Raw genomic sequence first — 20135 nt, 5'->3', positions numbered from 1 at the left:
TCTATCTAACCACAGAGCCCACCCTACAAGCTGCAGGGGTCCTGAGGATAAAGCCCACAGGATGGGGGAACACTATCCCCAACAGACCCAGATCATACAGAAAGCAATCCCTTCTTCAGGGACCATAAGAAAACAGGAGGTAGATAAGGGAGACTTGGGGTGGGGTGGCCACTGGGCTAGATGGAGTGAGGTTTGGATATACTGCTCTGTGGGATGGATAGGCCTGTCCCCTGGATATAGGTGTGGGGATCTGCCAGCAAAGGACAGAGTACTGGGTTGAAGTGTGACCAGCTTGGTCCTAAACAGAGGGCCCCATGCATGGCAACTCTCCCCGGCTGAAGATGAGAATTGGAACCCAGCGCACAGTGTGGGGAGACAGCCAGGGCAGCAGCGTGGGCTGAGGACACACACCCGTGAGGATAATGTCGGGGATCCCGCCGTGGCCCGTGTAGCTGAGCTGCTGTGGGTCCTGCAGGCCTCCATGGCTCCCGCTCAGACCCATCATGGCGGCCTGGGCATAGTTGAGTGTGGAGCCCGGGCTGTACAGGCTGCTGGGGCTGATGGCATTCTCCAGCATGTTGAACTGCTCCAGCTACGCAGGGACCAGGAGAGGCCGTGAGGACGATGAACGGGGACAGTTCCTCCCACCCACGGCCCTGCTGGCAAGGTGATGGACGGATGATGGACGGGCAAGTGCAACTCGAAGTCACCGAATCCTCCCAGGCTTCCCCTCCAGCAGAGCCCTTCCCGCCACTGCCACGGGACAGTCAGGAGGGGCTCCTGCAGCCCACACCAAGGACATGCCTGCCCTTCCTCCCGTGCCCTCAAACTCTACCCTGCAGGGTTCACAGAGGTCAGGGAGATGTGGACAAGTCACCCTGCCAGGGCCCTTGCTTTCACAGCCTGGCAGCAGGACAGGGGCAGAGCAGTGGAGCCCAGGATGGTACACAGGTCTCTGTGAGGCCTGGTCCTGCTGTGGCATGACCCATAAGCCTGGGTACCCGCTCACCTGGCGGGACAGAGCATTGGCCTGCCTGGCTGTCATCTGCTGTTCATAGTACGCGTCCCCAAACACGCTGCCCAGGGTGGATGTGTGCTGTGGACAGAAAAAAGCCCTGCTGTGGTTACCGCTGGAGACCCAGGGGCGGGGTGGGGGTTCATGATGTCTGTGCTTCCCACAGCCCCTGGGTGGGATGAGACCCCTGGAGCCTCCTAGAGGGTGGGGTTAACTGTCATTTAGCTTGTGATTCTTAGGGGCTGTGCCCTGATGTTGGGGTGCAGGCCCTCTGACAGCACTGCCCTAACCCTGGGTATGGGGAACAGCACTTCCTTCTTAGAGGAAGCAGGAACTATGGGGTTCCTGAAGCCGAGGACAGGCAGTGTGTGCATTTGTGTTTGGGATGCAGTATGTTCTTGGGGAAACATGGAAATGGCACAGGACACAGTCAGGGACAAGTCACTACCAAGGGCTGCCTGACTGTGACACCCCGGGCTCTGTGGGGTGCATCCCTATGACACTCGCCTTTCAGTCACGGCTAGCTGGACTTTCAGGACCAGGCAGAAGGACAGGGGCCTTTAGGACCATAGGACAGTCAGAAGAGAGCTCCTGTGGGCTACACCAAGGACATGCCCTGGAGCTGGCTGGGACGTGGACAAAAGGGCATGGGTGGCCATAAATGTGGCTAAGTCACACCCAAGGCACCTAGAGTTATAGCTATCACGAGCCTGACAGGTCACCGAAGATGGGGACCCATTTTCTCCTCTGTGACTGTGTGGCCCAAAGAAGCCACCAGACCCCGGCCTTCCTGAATGTGCTGTGCAGTGTAGACACCCAATGAGATCCTAAGAGACAGTGTTCACGGGCTGCCGGCTCAGTGTGAGCTTCATCTAGGGTGCGTTCAGGATCCAGTTCCTGGGAGGAGACAGATCTCTCATGACAGGCCCTGCTGCCCAAGTCCCACAGTCTCAGCAGCAGCTGAAGATTTCATTTAAGAGGGGGCAGGGCTATTTTGGGGTGCTGGGCATACTTCTGAGATGGTAGCTGATTCTGTCCCAGAGCGTTGTGAGGCTACCCTTGAAGTAAGCAACTCAGGGTAGGGCTTGAATTCTAGCAGGAACCAGGCCTGGGTGAATAAACATGGCACCGTGCTCAGAGGGGACACAGCCAAGGCCCAGTGGCCTGCCTAAGGCAACCCAACAGGAAGCCATATGTGGTCTAGCCCAGGCACCTCTGGGTTCTGGAAGAACCTTTTGCCTCTGCAGTCTCCACTAGAGTCAAATTCCCCAAGAGTCCTGGCCTCACCAGCAGAAGGCACCTGTTTTCTACGTAAGTGACAGGCACACAGGCTGAACAACAGGACTAGGACAGCCTGCAGCCTCTGGGACAAAGAACGTCCCACATTGTTCTCAGAGAGGTGTGCAGCGGGCTGCAGGCTCCTCCTCTGTCCTACCTGCTGCTGTGGAGCCCCAGAGCTCAGCGGAAGTGGACTGGTGCTGACTGACGCAGGTGGATGGCCACCACTGGGGACCTCACAGCCTCATCTTTGACTGGTGCTCTGTCTGGTGCTCCTTCTGGTCCTAGCCTGGAAGGAACCTATTGCCCCTGTACTGGGGTTAAGGAGACTTCAGCGCCTGGGGCGTTACAAAGGACAATACAACGGTCTCTGCCTGGTGGCATTTTAGGGTGGGGTGGCCCCCGGGATGGTGAGCCCCTGACAGATGTTCTGAACAGAATGTGGGCCCAATGACACTGAGCCACACCTCAACCCGGAACAGGGAACCAGGCTGTGAGGAGTGGAGGGTGCTTTCTTAGGCTGATCTGGGCCTGCAGGGCAAGGGCATCTGGGATGGGCTGCTCACTGGATCTGGGCTGTTGTGCTGAAGTACACTGACACACTGAGGCAGGAGGATTCAGAGTTTGAGGTCACAGTGAACGAGGGACAGCCCGGGCTACATAAGACCTTGTCTCAAAAGCACAACCCAAGTAAAACGAAGGCCACATCAGCCAAGTGTGGCTGCATACAGTCTGCTGTGTCAACAGCTGAACCCGGGGTGGAGGGAGAGGCCGAGCAGCTCCCAGACTGGTAGTGCAGGACAGGCTGCCCCTTGACCTTCACACAGTGGGGCTGTTCTGGCATCCCGAGGACCTTTGCGCCATGGTTATCAACGGTGTGACAAACTTCTGTGCCCTGTCCTGTGTCCTGCCCCCGTGGCGCAGGAGGCCTACCTGGTGGGTGCACAGCCCTGGGTAGATGGCATGAAGCGGGTGACTGCGCAGAGAGCACTTGGCACATGGGAGAGGGGAGGTGGCACAGGGCCAGGGGAGGGGCCCTTACTTGCGGGGAACTTCCAGGGGAGAAGCCTTGATTGGAGACTGGAGAGGTGGGAGACTGGTTGGCGGGTGAGCCTGCGCTCGTGCGGTACTGCAGAGACGGGGCCTGTGATGACAGACAGGCCAGGGTTCGCTGACTCCTGCACTGGTCCAACAAACCCCGGCCTGACGCCTGGACCCTCAACAATGGATGCCACGTGGTTGTCAGTGGTCCTGAGAATCCACCGTGAGCTCTGAGGTGGAGGATCTGACTGAGGCAGCTTCCCGAGGGTGCACGGAGGGCTGCAGGACCCCACCTGGAGCCCTCAGCAGGGACTCCTGTCAGATGCGAAACCCTTGCACACCCACCTGACACAGTTGTACATCCATATGGTGATCCACACACCACATAAACACATATACGAACGACACTCATTAATACACACACTCCATCCATGAACACATATAAAACACCCACAAATACATTTGCACACACTTCCCACCTACACCCCCCAAACACTCTTGCACACATCACAGCTTACACTATTTACATGAACACAAACGTGTGTGCACATCCATGGATACGTCTCAGCATCTACAACACTATGCCTGCACACCTAGAATGTGCACAGACACACATTGCACATCTGTTGTATGAACCCCAGTGTGCTGGAATTCACACATGTACACACCCACTCAAACCCCCACCCCATACATTGGACGGGAACAGCAGTTTCACAGGCGGGGATGGTCTTCTGCCCCTATCCCCTTAGCAGCCCGTCCTGGCAACACCCCTGTGTCCACAGCAACACACTGGGTTAAACAAAACTGCAGTGAGCACATGACGTGAGATACAATCCCACAGGGCACACCCTCTGACTGCTCAAGGCATCCTCAGAGGCAGGTTGTACAGGGGCAGGGCCTGAATTCTGACCACACTCCAGCCCGGAGGCTGTGAGCATTCACGCGGCTTTCTGGGTCTCTTCAGCCTCCCCAGAGTATTTAGTGGCCTGGGTAAGCAGGCCGGGGAGGGTCAAGCCTAGACGGGTGTACAGGAAGGGAGCTCAACCAGCAGGATAGTTACGCGGTGGGACCAGCTTGGATGATATGGAGAACCCCATGAGCTGCGAGGCCACTCAGGTCCACTGTCCCTGGAGGCCAGAAGTCCCTGGGGTGAGGGCCAAGCTCTGCTGATTTTCCTTGTCTGGCTTGAGCACGGTGCCAACCCCAGTCCTGAATGGATATTTCCATCTGGGCCCCCTCGGCAGGTTCCCTGTGAGGCTCAGAGCCACTTGGTGGCACGGCCTCCTACATCAGCCAGGACTGAAGTGGAAAATGGGGAAAGCTCAGTGTTTCCAAATGGGTCCTCCCATGTGGTCGAACAGAGGGACCCGTCACCCCTATACTCATCAAGGAACAGAGGTCAGGGGTTAACGGGGTTCAGCTTAGCACCTGTCTCTTCAACCTGAATTTGGAGCCCATGATCTCCCTCCTGCTGGGGCCTCTCAGTACAACCCTTGACTTGCCGCAGCAAGAGGGCAGCTGAGAGTGGGGTCTGGGATCAGTGACTGTTTGTACCTCTATTTTCCAGCTATACACTGTAACTGCTCAGCTTAGACAATGCAAGCAGTGAGTCCCACTGAGTGCCCAGGGAGCCCCTCAGGCTCACCCTCTGAGTGCCCAGGGACCCCTCTCAGGTTCACCCTCTGAGTGTCCAGAAGCCCCTCAGGCTCACCCTCTGAGTGCCCAGGGACCCCCTCAGGCTCACCCTGAGTGCCCAGGGAGCCCCTCAGGCTCACCCTCTGAGTGTCCAGGGAGCCCCTCAGGCTCACCCTGAGTGCCCAGGGAGCCCCTCAGGCTCACCCTGAGTGCCCAGGGAGCCCTCTCAGGCTTACCGAGGTGGCGTCGATCCCCATAGGTGACTGGCCGGGGTTCTCTGCAGGAGACTGGGGGAGAGTGGACGGGACAGTGACTGAGAGTGGTGGCAGCTGGGGCCCTCTTGTCAGGCTGGCACTGGGCAGCAGTGGGCCACCCTGGGGGAGGCCCACGGACACCTGTGGGGGTGGTGGCTGCTGCGACACGGGCGGAGGAGGAGGTGGAGGCTGGGGCTGTGGGGGAGGCTGCTGAGAACCAGCCTGGGTGAAGAAAGCGTAGGGCAGCTGTTGTTCCAGGGACAAGGTGTCCATGGCCACGGCCTGTAGCAGAAGACAAGGATGAGACGCTGGATCCTCGGTGCCGGCAGCGGCAAGGGGGGAGCTCTATGGGTCTTATCCCAATAGTCTGTTCTCCCTAGAGCAAGGACACCACACTCAGTGAGTGTGGCATAAAAATAAACAGAGAGGCCTTGAGCAGGGGTGCACACTTGCCATCCAGCACTCGGGAGCCGAGGCAGGGAGATCACTCTAAGTACGGAGCCAGCCTAAGCTGCTCTTTCTGCCCAGCGACCCAGATGCCTGCTGATGGCCCTCACACCACTCCAAGAGCGGTGACAGAGGAGATGGGAACAGAGGATGATTAATGCAAGGCCATTCTCAGTCCCTCAGGTTACATGAACAGGTTTCAAAAACAAACAAAAATACTCCAAAATAAATACTGAATTATGGCTAGCTGTGGTGGTGCACGCCTTTAATCCCAGCACTCGGGGTAGAGACAAGTGGATCTCTCTTAAGTTTGAGGCCAGCCTGGTCTACAGAGTGAGTTCTAGGACATGCCCAGGCCAGTCATGGCAATATATACAGTGAGACCCTGTCTCAAAAAAGTAAAACCAACCAACAAAAAACTCAATGGTTTGAACAGCTTCTACCGGAAGCTCTGTTGATGAGCAGCACAAATTGCTGACGTGGGACTTGAGTGCTGGCTGCTTTTGCAGAAAACCTGTTTGGGTCTCAAACCCACATGCCAGCTCACAGTCACCTCTAATTCCAGTCCAAGGAACCTGATGCCTTCCGGTGTCCAAGGGAACCTGCATGCACATGACACACAAACTCACTCGCACACACGCACATGCACACACACAAATATATAAGTAAACAACAGAACCATGATCCAGATCCTACAGACCAAGGGGTAAGGGAGGAGCTGGGAATTCCCGTCTTCCCCACCCACCTCGCCCTCCGCACCTGAGTGATGGGTGACAGCGGGGACAGGGTGGGTGACACCTGCTGAGCCTGCTGCCGCCTGGCCTCTGTGCTCAGGGACAGCGGGCTGATGACTGCTGGCCGGTGCTGTGGAGAAGAGCTGGGGGTGCTCACACCTGCAAAGGAAGAAGGGCGCTAAGGAGAGGCGGTCACATGGGCACAGCCCACTTGTGGTGATACCCAGGATGGGCCTCTGAGGAAGGTCATCTCATCAGGGACTACTTTCTTCTCAACTTCAGCAGCTGAAGAGAGGCGTATGCCCCAGCCCCAGACAATCAGCACTAGCCCCATGTAACCAATCAGAACCTGTCTTGGGATCTTGGACATTATCCCTGGGAGTGCTGCTCATCAGAGCCCTGTCAACCTCTGGTGACAGGGACAGTAGTTATGTCCTGGCTTTAGAAGATAATGTCCTGGGCTGGAGAGATAGCTCAGAGGTTAAGAGCATTGCCTTCTCTTCCAAAGGGCCTGAGTTCAATTCCCAGCAACCACATGGTGGCTCACAACCATCTGTAATAGAGTCTGGTGCCCTCTTCTGGCCTGCAGGCATACACACAGACAGAATATTGTATACATAATAAGCAAATAAATAAATATTAAAAAAAGAAGATAATGTCCTTCCCTACGGGTGCATATCTGTATTTATTAAGGTTTATTTATTTATTTAATGTGTGCGTGTTTCCCCAAATGTATGTCTGTGTGTGCTCAATGACAGTGGAGGGCAAGAGGGCCTCAGATTTCCTACAGTTGTGAATGGCTGTGAGCCACCCTGTGGGTGCTGGGAACTAAACCTAGGTCCTCTGCGAGGGCAACACTTGTGATTGCCGAGCCATCTCTCCAGCCCCTTGCTTGTTTGTTTTGTCTTTCAAGACAGGGTTTCTCTGTATGTATCCCTGGCTGTCCTGGAACTTGCTCTGTAGACCATGCTGTCCTCAAACTCACCTGCCTCTGCCCCTCAAGTGCTGGGATTAAGGGTGTGCGCCACCACTGCCGGGCCTCTTTTTATGTTTTCATTTTTCCCCTTTGAGATAGGGTTTTGTGTAGCCCAGGCTCGTCTCAAGCTGGCTCTGTAGTGAGAATGACCTGGAACTCTTGAGCCCTCTGTCTCCATCTCCTGAGATGCTGCTTTTGTGTTAACAGGGACTGGACCCAGGGGCTCTGTCAACTGCGCTGCAAGCACTGTACCAAATGAGCTTCAAGCTACTACTGCTTAATACAGGGCTATCCTGGAACTCACTAGGTAGTCCAGGCTAGCTCTGGCCTCAGAGCAATCCTCCTGCACGTCTCTCAGGCCTGTGTCACCACAGCCCATCTACCTTTTTGGCTTTGCTCAAATCTGGCAATTTCATCCTTAGGGTTTCTATAATGCCAGGCCCCTTTCAAGCGTGTTCTCTCCTGCCAAGGCACCTCTCAACAACCTAGCAGGCTCCATCCACATCCTCTGACACCTTCAGCACGATGGAGCTCCCCACACCCCTTACCAAGGCTGCTTGAACTGAAACCAGACTCCTTACTCTGCCCCAGCTCTGCCCTGCAGTGACATGCCCGCACCTGCTAGGGCTTCTGCAGGCCTCTTAGCCCCTGAATTATGAGGTGATGAGGGACCTGGGTGAGATCAAGGGCACAGGCCCCTTTGATGACAGGGGAACCCCAAGGGCCACACTTGACACCTCCCTTCTTCACGTTCCCAGCAGATGTTAACAGCGCCCTTAGGCGGTCACTGTGAGGCCCCGGTGAGGGTTCGAGCACAGGGAGGACTAGGCACCATTAGAGCAGGTGAGATCAGGGCCTGCCTACCCTGGCACCTGATCCACCTTGCTCCTGAAGTCGGGTGGGTGGGAGCACAGCAGCACTCCCAGGAGAGATGAAAGGACAAAAGGCCTTTGTGCCCTAGGCAGGTGCTTGTGGGCAGCTGGCACTTTCCCTCGGATCCCGCGGGTCATTGCTTCTACCCAGCACTGGAGTGGGTGGGGGTGGCAGAACTGGGTGCTGTCTGGGAGGCCAGGGTTCTAGGCTGCTGCCTTATTCTGAGTGACAGCCCCTCCAGTGTCAGATCGGAGCACATTCTGGGCCGGAGGCAGGAGCTCTGTGAGAAGAGACGGCTCAGTGCACTGGCTGCTCTTGTAGGGAGCACCCACACAGGCTCACAAACATCTGTCACTCCAGTCCCTACGGCCTCCTCTGACCTCCAAGAGCACCAGTCACATGTGGTACAGAGACATGCAGACAGGCAAAATACTCACATACAAAAACCTAAAAATAATTAAAAAAAAAAAAGTAGATGTGGAAGGCCGGGACTTGACTGCTAAGAGGTGCTCGTAGCTCAGCCGGCAGACGGCTTGCCTAGAACACACAAGACTCTGCTTTAGTCCCTAGTGCCACAGACACCAGACAGAGTGGGGAATGCCTGCACCCCACACGTGGGAGCAGGAGGCAGGAGGATTAGGGCTTTGAGGGCATGCCCGAGTACACTGAAAGCTCTAGCCTAGTCTGGGCCACAGGACACCCTATCTCCAAAAAACTACAACAGGCCGGGTGGTGGTGGCGCACGCCTTTAATCCCAGCACTGTCTCAACTCCCCCACCCCATTTTTTAAAATGCTGCTTGTGTGTGGGGCATGTGTATGCGCAAGTGGGTGGCTGTGGGGACTGAAAGGGACTGAACACAGGTCTTCAGGCTTGGTTCACCTGCCTTTACCTAGCTCACCATCCCCAAGGCTTTATCTTTTTTTTTTAATGTATTATCTTTTTTATTTTTATTTTATGTGCGTCGGTGTTTTTCAACAGGAAGCAGGAAGTCACAGACAGTTCTGAGCTGCCATGTGGGTACTGGGAATTGAACCTGGGTCCTCTGGAAGAATAGCCAGTGCTCTTAACTCCTGAGCCATCTCTCCAGCCCCAGCTTTATCTTTATTTTTTAAATTTTTTATTTATTTACTTTGAGACGGGGTCTCAATGTGCAGCCCTGCCTGGCCTAGGACTCCCTATGTAGCCCAGGCTGGCCTTGAACTCACAGAGATCCACCTGCCTCTGTCTGCCCAGTGCTGGAATTAAAGGCGTATTTCATCATAACTGCCCCTTGGCTGGATTTTTTAAAATGAATTCAAAGTAATAAACATGAGCGCACACACGTGTGCACATGCACACACACATACACATACACTCACACACACATTGTGGGCTACAGAAATCACACTGTCAGCTGGTGTGTTTAGCCCTGGCCTTCTGGTCATGAACACAAGGGCATTTTTAATCCTTGCCTAAGCACTACACCCAGAGAGGCCAGATGGGCAGGCAAACCACATGGGCACCCTGCTGGTGGGTTCCTCTTCCCAGCTTGGATCACCTATGGAGCAGAGCCAGCTGGAGGGAAAGTCTGGGCAGGGGAAGGGAGGGCAGGCTGGCCAGGTGGCAGTGGCCTGGCCCTGGCACGCAAGCCCTGCTGGTGGGGCCCGGCAGGCCTCTACAGTATAGCCAGTAGTGGACATTGGGTCAGCCTCCACTGTGTACTGATCTGCAGACAAGGTGGGGACTGTCTGTGTGCCAGGGTCTGGCTCAATCTAAAAGTGCCCAGAAAACAAAGTCCTTCTGAAGGGAGAGGCTGGCTCGTAACCACACATGGCACATATCACTGGGCAGGGTTGGCCAACCCAGGGGGCCAGCAACAATACCACACAAGCCATTCCCTGTGCTTGTTTACACTGACATCGAAGCAGTGGTGGAGAGCCCTGGAGCAGGAGGTGAGGGGAGAAGAGCATGGCGGCCCTCCCTGTGCCGTGGGCCTTGCAGCTGGGCACTTACAGACACAAGATCAGGCTGTGAAGACTCCACAGCCGACACTGAGGGTCCTGTTCTTGAGACCCTGGAAGCCTAGGAAAGGGCCCAGTGTGGTGTGTGTGGCTCGGTGGTAAAGAGATGGTTGAGTGTACATGGGTGGCCCAGTTCTGTCGTTAGCATCTGTAGAGCTGACACAAGGTCCCAGGCTTCAGCCCTAGCATCAAGTATCCACAAGCCCCTCCCTCACCTTCTGTCTCAGGAAATAAACACGGCCAGGCACACAATACCGGCACTGTCTGACCTGTGTCCCCTGTGTGCTGACATCAGCAACAAGCACAGAGGTCCCTGCTCTCAAATCCCTATCAATCCTGCCTCAGGGGTCACAGGGCTCCTTGGTAGCCCTCAACCTCAGGTTTGGAGAGCAGCTCCAGAGAGGCCACCTGTGCACCCCCACCCTTCATGTGTCCTGCCATCTGTCCTAATCCACGTTACAGCCAGTCACAGCTGGGGAGGACACGGGCCCACACCAAAGGAGGCTGAAGCAGAGTGGAAGGTGCCAGCTGGGCAGTGAGTAATCAGGAGAGCGATGGTCCCCAGGCAAAGGCCCTGTAGTGAGCAGGTGCAACTAGCTGTAAGGTCAGGGCTGGGAGATAGTCAGAAGTAGGGGCATGGGGCTCAGCTTTCATGGGGTGAGGTAGGGACAGGATGACAGAGGAGCTAAGTAGGGTCAGTCTCATGGCGGGGCTGACCCTCAAAGAGTAGGTGGTAAAAATAAAGAGGGCGCAGCCACAGTAGAAGGAGAAGCAGTGGCGGGTCCGACAGGGAGCCAGTGGGATGGGCACCGAGGAGCTGGAGTCTGGAACAGGCCAAGGGGAAGAGCTCTTGAAAGGTGAAGGTGGCCAGAGCAATGCCCAGAGGTCAGAGCACTGGCTGTTCTTTGGAGGAACCAGGGTCAGCTCCCAGGATGCACATGGTGGCTCACAACCACCTGTAACTCCAGATCCAAGGATCCAGCACCCTCTTCTGTCCTCAGAAAGTACTGTGCACAGTCATACATGTGGGCAAAACACCCATTCACATAAAATATTTTTTTAATTAAAAAAAAAAAAAAAACAGGTAAGCTTGGAAGGGCCAAGTCAAAGTGTCACTAGCAAATGAAGTCAAGGGCTCCCAGACTGTCCCTGAAGCTGAGCACTGCATAGCACTGCCCTGAAGTCACTGCTTGATTCCTAGAGGCAATGCTCACCTTCCCACCCCAGGGCCTTTGCCGTGCCCTATGGGGCTCTGGGTATGGGTGTGTCACCCCTAGACAGTCCCACGAACTCCTCACTCCAGTGCATGCTACTGCAGGATGCGGATAGCATGGGAGCCTTACCCTGACCAGTGCTGCTGAGGCCCAGATGTGCAAGGCTGCCGGTGCTGCTAGAGCTGGTGAGAGCAGGGAACGGGGGCTCCTCGGGATCCAGCGGCGTCGGGAGTGGGGAGGGAAAATGGGTGTTGGTGAGGTCAGGGAGGGAGCCCCCTGTGTTGTGGGTAGCGGGGATCAGGGATGCTGTGCTCTCCTGCTCTGCAGATGGGAAGATGCTGGGGAGGCAGATGGGGACAGGACGTGAGGTCTGGGACCGTGACTAACTGGCCAGCCATGCCACCCCAGGACAACCGCAGTGGGACAGGAGGGGACGGAGGGGACACACGGTGAGCCGTGAACATGGCAGGACCCCAGGCTGGAAGGAAAGCTGTCCACAGGGATAGGGGACATGTTTGCAAGCGAGTGACAGGCCAGGACCTCCTGGGTACCCACTGGTGGCAGGTACAGACTTGGAGATGGAAAAGCCCGGAACAGAGGGGTGGGGGCCACACTTACTTGATCCCAGGAACCTCGCAGGACTTGGGCCTGGAACCCGTCTGAAAGAGAGTAGAGCAGACAGCGTGTAGCAGGCACAGCTGCCTGTGTGCGGAGCCCAGTGCTGTGCCCTTCCCTGCTTCCCCTGCCCAGGACCGGCAACTATGCGAAGATGCAGGGGGCCTCTGAGGAGCCCAGGGCAGAGTCAGGAGATGTAAAGATCTTCTCACATCCTCCCCAGATCCTGGAGCTGCTCTTGGGAATGGCCACAGCAGAGCTCTAGGCTGTGGCACTGGGGACTCCTGGATACCTGTGGACTCTGAGATCCTGGTCCTCTAGGGGCCAGTGCTGCAGGCTGGGTGCAGACCAGAGGGATGAAGGGCAGGCAGGCAGGAGCTGGGGGCTTCCCTGAGGCTGGCATGTGACCAGCGGACTTGCTATATTATGGGACTCCAGCTGGAGAAGTCTTAGAAAAGCTTTCTGGGCCAGTAATATGGTTCAGCTGTAAAGGAGCTTGCCACATAGGCTGATGGTCTGAGTTCAATTCCCAGGACCCACATGGCAGAAGATACCCGACTCCTAAAGTTGTTCTCTTCCCTCCAAGCACATGCCAGGGTATACACACACAAGCACATGCTCGTGCATACACACACATACATACTCACATAAACAATACAGTTTAAAAATGTAATAATAATAAAAAAGACATGTCCCATGGTCTCAGAGACCCTAACGGCTTTCTTAGCTATATGATGATGCCCCCAGGTCTCTGAACATATATCCATTCTTCTCTTATATTTTTATTTCCACACATTGTCATGGAGGCCAGGCTGGTTGCAAATTCCTGCTCCTCCTGCCTCAGCCTCAGGTACTGAGATGAAGTGAGCCACACAAGATCAGCTGCATGACAGCCCACATCCACCCTACTTCTGAACTGAGCCAAGAGTTTAGATGATCAGAAATTCTTTTTGTTTATTTTGGTTTTAGTTTGAGACGTTTCTCTGTGTAGCCCTGGTGGTACTGAAACCGTAGACAAGCTGGCCTCGGACTCACAGAGATCCTGCTTCTGCTTCCCTGTTGGGATTTAAAGTGTGTAACGCCATACCATTCAGATTCTTTCTTTCTTCGGTGTTGGGAATGGAATCTATACATGCTAGGCAAACACGCTACCCCTGAATCACATCCCCAGCTTCCCTTTTATTTTGAAAGAATAAGATTTATTTATTTTTTTAATGCGTATTTTGCCTGCAAGTATGAATGTGTACAAGGTGTGTGCCTGGTGCGCATGGAGTCAGAAGACGGCAATGGTTCTTTGGACCGCAACACAGATGGTTCTAAGTCCCCTTCTGGGTGCTGGGAACAAAACCTGGGTCCTCTGCAAGAACTGCTGAGTTGCACCTTTTCCTTTTTGACATTTAGTATTTATTTGTGTGTACATGTGTGTATGGGGTGGTCTGGGCACGCTTGTGCCATTATAGGCACGTGGAGGTCAGAGGTCAACTTGAGGGAGTTGGTCCTCTCCTTCTACCATATGGATCCTAGGGTTGGGGGCAAACACCCACGAGGGCTCTCACCAGTCCTGCTTCTGCTTTGTATTCTGAAGCAAGGGCTTGTTCTATGGCTCCTGTCTGGGCCTGGTCACAGTGTGCTGAGGTCTCGGCTGGGACGAGTGTCTGTCCTCTTCACCACTGTGACTAGTCATGGATGTTAATGTTGGAGCTGTTGCTAGGCAGTCTGACAGGCCTGCTGTTAATATCAATGCCTGGGTGCCAGTCAAGCCGAACAAGGGACCCACCTTGGGGAAGATGGAGCCACTTCAACAAGCCACCCAGTCACTTGTTTCTAGGCTGGATTGGCGGAAAGGCCAGCCCACTCTGGTTCTTACCTTCTTTGAGTCCCACGACTGCTTAGAAAGTGTCTTGTCCGCCTCAGACCGGGTCTCCTCCATGCCTGGGACAGTGAGTAGTAAGACTGGATGTGGGGGAGAGAAGGTCAGAAGACTGAGTGCACGGCCCTGGCAGCATATCCAGGGGTGACTGAAGCTGTCAAAGAGGGCGTGGTCACCAAGACAGCCCTGCACACCTTGACTGCAAGACCAGCGGACAAGCTGTGGCTCACCCTCCCCCGCCTCCACGTCAACACTCAAGTCCCCAGTAGCTAAGCCAGACTTGGGTCCCCCACACTGGTGACAGGTTCTGACCCTGTTGCTGATGCCCAGAGGGGGTGGCGAGCCCGAGGATGAGGAGAGATGTCAGGGGGGACCTCAGGCTGGCCAGTGGGTGAGACCGGAGTGCTTCGAGGGGGCTGGTGGGGGTCTGAGGGTGAGGTGGATGGACATTGCTTGCTTTGCCTGAAGCCTGCCTTAGTCATGGTGAAGGTGTAATTCTGTTCTGTTCTGCAGTGCTGGGGGTAGACGCTCTATGGCTATGCTGTGCTGTTTTCTGCCTCTTGCTGGGCTCACGTTTTCCCTCGTGACTTGCAGGACCAGAAGAAGAAATAGCATTTGGGAAAGAACATCATGGAAAGCAGGCGTGTGCGTGTGTGTGGGATAGTCAGGGGTAATCTCCAGCCTGTACTGCCTTGGTCCCTCTCGGAGCGCAAGACATGGGTCTTCCCACATCAAGGGAAATTGGATGCTGTGTATAGAGGCCCACTGAGGCTCCTGAGAAGGCACGAGACCTTCATGGCAGGTCTTTTACACAAGGAGGCCCTGTGTTAAGGAGGACCCACAGGTCTCAGTACAGCCTGGACTGTTCTGTCCAACCTCGGCGCTCCCCGCACTGCAGAGTCTTCAGCTTGTAGCCTTGGGTGACCTGCCAATACACCCCCCAGCCAGTACACCCCCAGGATGAGTACTTTATCCAACAGAGGCTCCCTGGGAGCCTGGGAGCTGCCACACACAGGCCTCCTCTGGTACCTGGGCCTCAGTGTCTACGGTTGCTACACTTAGCCCCACAGAACCCATACCCTATCTCTTCAAGACAGCTGGTCTTCAACACAAGAGTTGTATGGGGGCCCAGGACTTGGGGAACAGCCTACAGAGTCGTGTGTATGGCAGCAGGAAGGAAGCTCACCCCAACCTGGGGAGTCAATGGCCCTTCTCTTACATGGAGCTACCTAGCTGGGCCTAAGGGAAGGATGAAAGGGCAGGTGTTTTTTTGTTTTTTGTTTTTTGAGACAGGGTTTCTGTGTAGTTTTGGAGCCTGTTCTGGAACTGTTTCTGTAGACCAGGCTGGCACTGAACTCACAGAGATCCTCCTGCCTCTGCCTCCCAAGTTTGGGATTAAAGGCGTGCGCCACCACCGCCTGGCTTCTCTGCATGTTCCTGCCAACTTCTTACAGTTTGGTCAGTCACAGGCCCATGGCCCAGCCCCAGTCCAGCTCAGAATACAGCCAGTGCTCATCACCCAGGCCTGGCTCTACCTGTGCATTCTTCAACACCAACTCCAGTAGCCCTGCCTGGGCAAGATTTTCTGAAGACATTCATCCTACTCTGAATCCTTCTCTAAATATTAGTCCACCACAGTCTGGTGACCTCGTGGGATGACATACCTCTTTTCTGCTGTGCGTCCTGGGACCCGCCTGTGAAGGACTCTACCTGGGTGGGTGCCATTGTGCTCTGGTGCAGGGCGGAGTCAGAGTTGGTCCTGGGGACAGAGGGATGGTAACACAGGCTCAATCTTGATCTATCCATGTTAGATACAGCCTTGGTCCCTACAAGGGTCCAGAACCTGCCCCATGGGCAGCCTGTGTGGGTCATCCCACCAGCTGTGTGCCCCAGGTCAGGGTTCTGACCTCTCTGTGACCAGGTGCACACGGCGTGACACGCATGTGGAAGCTGCCTTCTGAGACAGGGTCTTGAGCCTGTGTACACCAGGACGCCCACCCTATCTCACTGCAGTGTGCTAGTATCACAGACATGTGCTGCTGCATCTGACGCCATGTGGGTTACAGGACTGAACTCAGGGTCTTGTGTTTCGCCATGATTTTCCAAAGAGGTTGCCACCTAGCTTTCCATGCCCCATTTCCATTCTAGGCCTGTAGGCCTAAGATGGACGCCCCAACGTTGCAGAGGAACCTTGGGTGACTGTCCTTGCAGTCAGCTGTTTCTGTCATTTCTCACATTTTTGGAAGTCGCTTGCTCACACTTCCTGCTTACTCAGTTAATATTATTTCCTTCTTGGGTCTCTGAGGGGGTTGAAGATTAGATAGCTATAGTTATAGTTTACCAGATGCAGAAAACAAGTTATAATAAAAGTAAATTAGGTACAAGACTTTGGACTCATCAAGTTAGGATAGACATGGATTATTTTCTCTGAATTTGTCAAATGCAAATGGACTAGACATTACTGATGTATTTATTGCCTGTATATATTGTATATTGTCATTGTACAAACCATATATAGTTTTTTGTACAATAGTTATAGCCTTCTCTTTTTTTAAATATTAGACAAAAAGGGGAGATGTAGTGATATTGCATTTTTTTGTATAGTTTGCCTTAAGTTCAGAGAGTAAAACAGCCACAGGGATCAGCCTTACAGATCGGGCAGTGGTGACACACACTTTTAATCCCAGTAGCCAAGCTAGTTTGCCATAGAAACCAGGTGGTACTGGTGCATGCTTTTAATCCCAGTCCTGGAGAGGAACATAAAACAGGAGGAGACAGCTCTCAGTTTCATTCTGAGATTCCTGGAGGCAAGAGTCCATTTTGGACTGAGGTGGAGGTAAGAGCTAGTGGCTGGCTGTTTTGCTTTTCTGACCTTCAGGTGAACCCCAATATCTGTCTCCAGATTTTTATTAATTGTTCTGTAGCCCAGCTTTTTTCCTATTTAAAGAATTGTGATATTTTTAAAGATTTATTTTTTGTGTATGGGTAGTCTGCCTGCGTGTATCCTTGTGTACCACGCGAGTGCCAGTGTCCATGGAGGACAGAAGAGGGCAGATGGGAAGACAGTCCATGCTCAATTACGGAGCCGTTTCTCCAGCGCAGTTTTACACGGAGCTGAGAATGGGGTCCAGATTAGGTACACACTAAGTGAGCACCAAGCACTCAACAGCCAATCCCAGCTTGGTTTGCTTTAACTGAAAGTGTTAGTCAGGGATGGTAAGTATGGTCCTAACCACAGCGAAGACCCCAGGAATGTGAGGTCTGCCTGAGGGGCACAGTGAGAAACCACGTCTGAGAGCATCGGGCAAGAGAGCGCAGAAAGTAAGAGTGCTGGGTCAACAAGCCTGATGACCTAGGTGTTAGCCCTGGCCCCCATGTGGTATAAGAGATCTGCTCAAGATAACCTCTGACCTCCACCTGTGCCACACTTGCTCTCCCCATCAAAGCCAGGCGTGGTAGCCCACGCCTTTGACCCCAGCACTCAGGAGGCAGACAGGCGGATCTCTGAGTTTGAGGCCAGCCTGGTCTACAGAGTGAGTTCTAGGAAGCCAGCACTACAGAGTGAGACCCTCACTCAGAAACACTCACTCTCCAAACAAAATAGAAGTCGACCTGGGCCATAACTGAGTGACTGAGCTCCCTGGCACCCATGAGGCTTTACTCCCCGCACCACATAAACTGGTGTGGTGACACAGGCCTGTCACCTCAGTGGCCAGGGCTGGACGACAGGTGTTAAAGGTCAGCCTGAGTCCATGAAACCCTGCCTCAGAGAGAACAGAGTAGCAGTAGAATATGGTAGCAAGTATCACCATCCTCTGCGGTCCCTGGGAACCCACAGGGCACGGAGCCTGTGTAGTGCAGCCCTGACCAGCACCCGACACAACAGTGCAGTGCCTCACAGAACCTCACACCTCCAGCTGACAGGACACTGTGTACAGCTGACAGGATGCTGCACTGTGTACAGCTATGACATTGCTTTTTCCCCAAGATTTATTTTATTTATGTGTTTGTGCATGCAGTTCCTCTGCAGGCCAGCAGAGGGTGTCAGAGCCTCTGGAGCTGGAGTTACAGGTGCTAGTCAGCATGTGGTTCTGGGATTCAAACCTAAGTCCTTTGGAAGAACAGCCAATATGCTTAGCTGCTGAGCTGTCTCTGCAGGCCCTTGTTTTGAGACAGGGTTTCTGCAGCCTCACAGAGGTCTGCCTGCCTCTGTCTCCCACATGCTGTGACGACTGGCGGGGACCTCTACATCCAGTTAACACTGACAAGCAGCATTCCCTACAGCTTCCTCTTCATGGTGCTGGGATAGAAGCAGGGGCCTCAAGTGTGGCAGGTGGTGCTTGCTACAGACCCGCATCTCAGTTGCCAAAGACCATTTAGAAATGTGTCTGAAAAGCAGCTTTCATGCAGCAAATGCCAGGCTGGTGGTGCACACCTCTGCTCCCGCCATCAGGAGGCTGAGGGCCACTGCAGCCAGTCTGGGCTAGGGAGTGAGAGATTCTCTCATTAGGAGAACAAAATAAACAAGAAACAGGCAAGGTACGCCACCGACTATTCAATTCTAAAAAGAAGTGAGAAATAGAAAACAGGTGGTGGCTGTGCACAGGCAGGCAGATCTCTACAAGTTCGAGGCCAGCCTGGTCTACAGAGTGAGTTCCAGGACAGGCAGGGCTACACGGGGAGATACTGTCTCAAAAAACAAACAAACAAAAAGAAATATGGAAAAAGATGAGAAGGAGGGAGGAAGGGCAGGAGGAAGAGGGAGGAGGAGGGAGGAAGGGCAGGAGGAAGAGGGAGGAGGAGCAGGGAGAGAAATGAGGCTCTGAAGGCTCATGAAGTCACCCTCTCTGTATTTCAAAGTTGACTTCTGGAATCCTTTGGGAGCATCTGGCTCACTTGGTCACTTTCCAGTGACCATGCCCTGCATCTCCTTACACAACCGTGACAATCGTCTACACTGACAATCGTCTACACTGACAATCGTCTACACTGACAATCGTCTACACTGACAATCGTCTACACCGACAATCGTCTACACCGACAATCGTCTACACCGACAATCGTCGTCTACACCGACAATCGTCGTCTACACCGACAATCGTCTACACCGACAATCGTCTACACCGACAATCGTCTACACCGACAATCGTCTACACCGACAATCGTCTACACCGACAATCGTCTACACCGACAATCGTCTACACCGACAATCGTCTACACCGACAATCGTCTACACCGACAATCGTCTACACCGACAATCGTCTACACCGACAATCGTCTACACCGACAATCGTCTACACCGACAATCGTCTACACCGACAATCGTCTACACCGACAATCGTCTACACCGACAATCGTCTACACCGACAATCGTCTACACCGACAATCGTCTACACCGACAATCGTCTACACCGACAATCGTCTACACTGACAATCGTCTACACTGACAATCGTCTACACTGTCTCCCCCCGGGGTGGCCCTGGCACTGACCTCCTCCAGCTGGTATCTGCAGGAGGCGAGAGGTACACGGTGCCATAGGGGCAGCTGTCAGCGTGTATGAGTTAAGGGAACCTCGCAGTGGGCTCTGACCCTCCCTTGGTCACACGTTGGTCATGGCCACAGCATAGGAAGCCTGGCACACTGGCTGGGTGCGGCTTGGGCTCCCAGCTTGTGGCTGGGTCTGCAACGGGTGTTTCCTGCCTGGCTGGAAGCAGCTGCTGGTGCAGGGGCTCCCTGGGGGGCCTGGCTCATTCACCTACAACTCAGCACCACCCTCCAAACTATTCTAAGAGGAGGCCCAGGCCTCACACTGGGGCCCAGATGCCTCATGGAGGCCAAATTCAACTGACCTCTTTGATTGAGGCAGCTCCTAGCACCAAAGGCTCAGAAGCAAAAAGCAGAGAGCAAGCAAACAGCTCCATCTTGCAGAGTTGGGGGAGGGGGCAGGAGAAACCTAAAGCCACTCTGTGACGGAGGATCTCGCAGTGGCAGCCAAGTGAGGAGGAGGACCCTGGCAGGTGTCCACCCTCCAAACAACAGAGGCAGGACTGTGTGTGGAGTCATTGCTGTGTCCATCTGGGCCTGGCTCTGTCTGCAGCCCTTGAAGGCTGAGCTCCTGATCAGTCCTCTGTGGTTTGGAGTCACCTCCTTAACTCTGCTCTTTGTCCCACTGACCCCACC

General features: G+C 54.2%; 1 protein-coding gene across 3 annotated transcripts in view; it reads right to left on the bottom strand.

Annotated features, from left to right (window-relative positions):
- Window positions 1–20135, bottom strand: part of Crtc1 (CREB regulated transcription coactivator 1) — a 57036-nt gene that overhangs the window by 4457 nt on the left and 32444 nt on the right. The window contains exons 4-13 of one of the 3 annotated variants that reach the window (XM_057752195.1): window positions 19446–19507; window positions 15619–15713; window positions 13952–14037; window positions 12088–12128; window positions 11599–11807; window positions 6430–6563; window positions 5206–5505; window positions 3336–3437; window positions 1010–1096; window positions 412–592 (exon numbers count right to left, since the gene is read on the bottom strand). In XM_057752195.1, coding sequence (XP_057608178.1) covers window positions 412–592; window positions 1010–1096; window positions 3336–3437; window positions 5206–5505; window positions 6430–6563; window positions 11599–11807; window positions 12088–12128; window positions 13952–14037; window positions 15619–15713; window positions 19446–19507 — 1297 coding nt within the window. Of the gene's footprint in view, window positions 1–411; window positions 657–1009; window positions 1097–3335; window positions 3438–5205; window positions 5506–6429; window positions 6564–11598; window positions 11808–12087; window positions 12129–13951; window positions 14038–15618; window positions 15714–19445; window positions 19508–20135 lie in introns of all 3 variants that reach the window. The other 2 variants (XM_057752197.1, XM_057752198.1) reach the window with 2 other exon arrangements.

This window comes from Chionomys nivalis, chromosome 20 (genome assembly GCF_950005125.1).
Source record: "Chionomys nivalis chromosome 20, mChiNiv1.1, whole genome shotgun sequence".
Lineage (NCBI taxonomy): Eukaryota > Metazoa > Chordata > Mammalia > Rodentia > Cricetidae > Chionomys > Chionomys nivalis.
The sequence above is the reverse complement of the archived record's forward strand: the minus strand, read 5'-3'. Positions and strand labels throughout refer to the sequence as shown.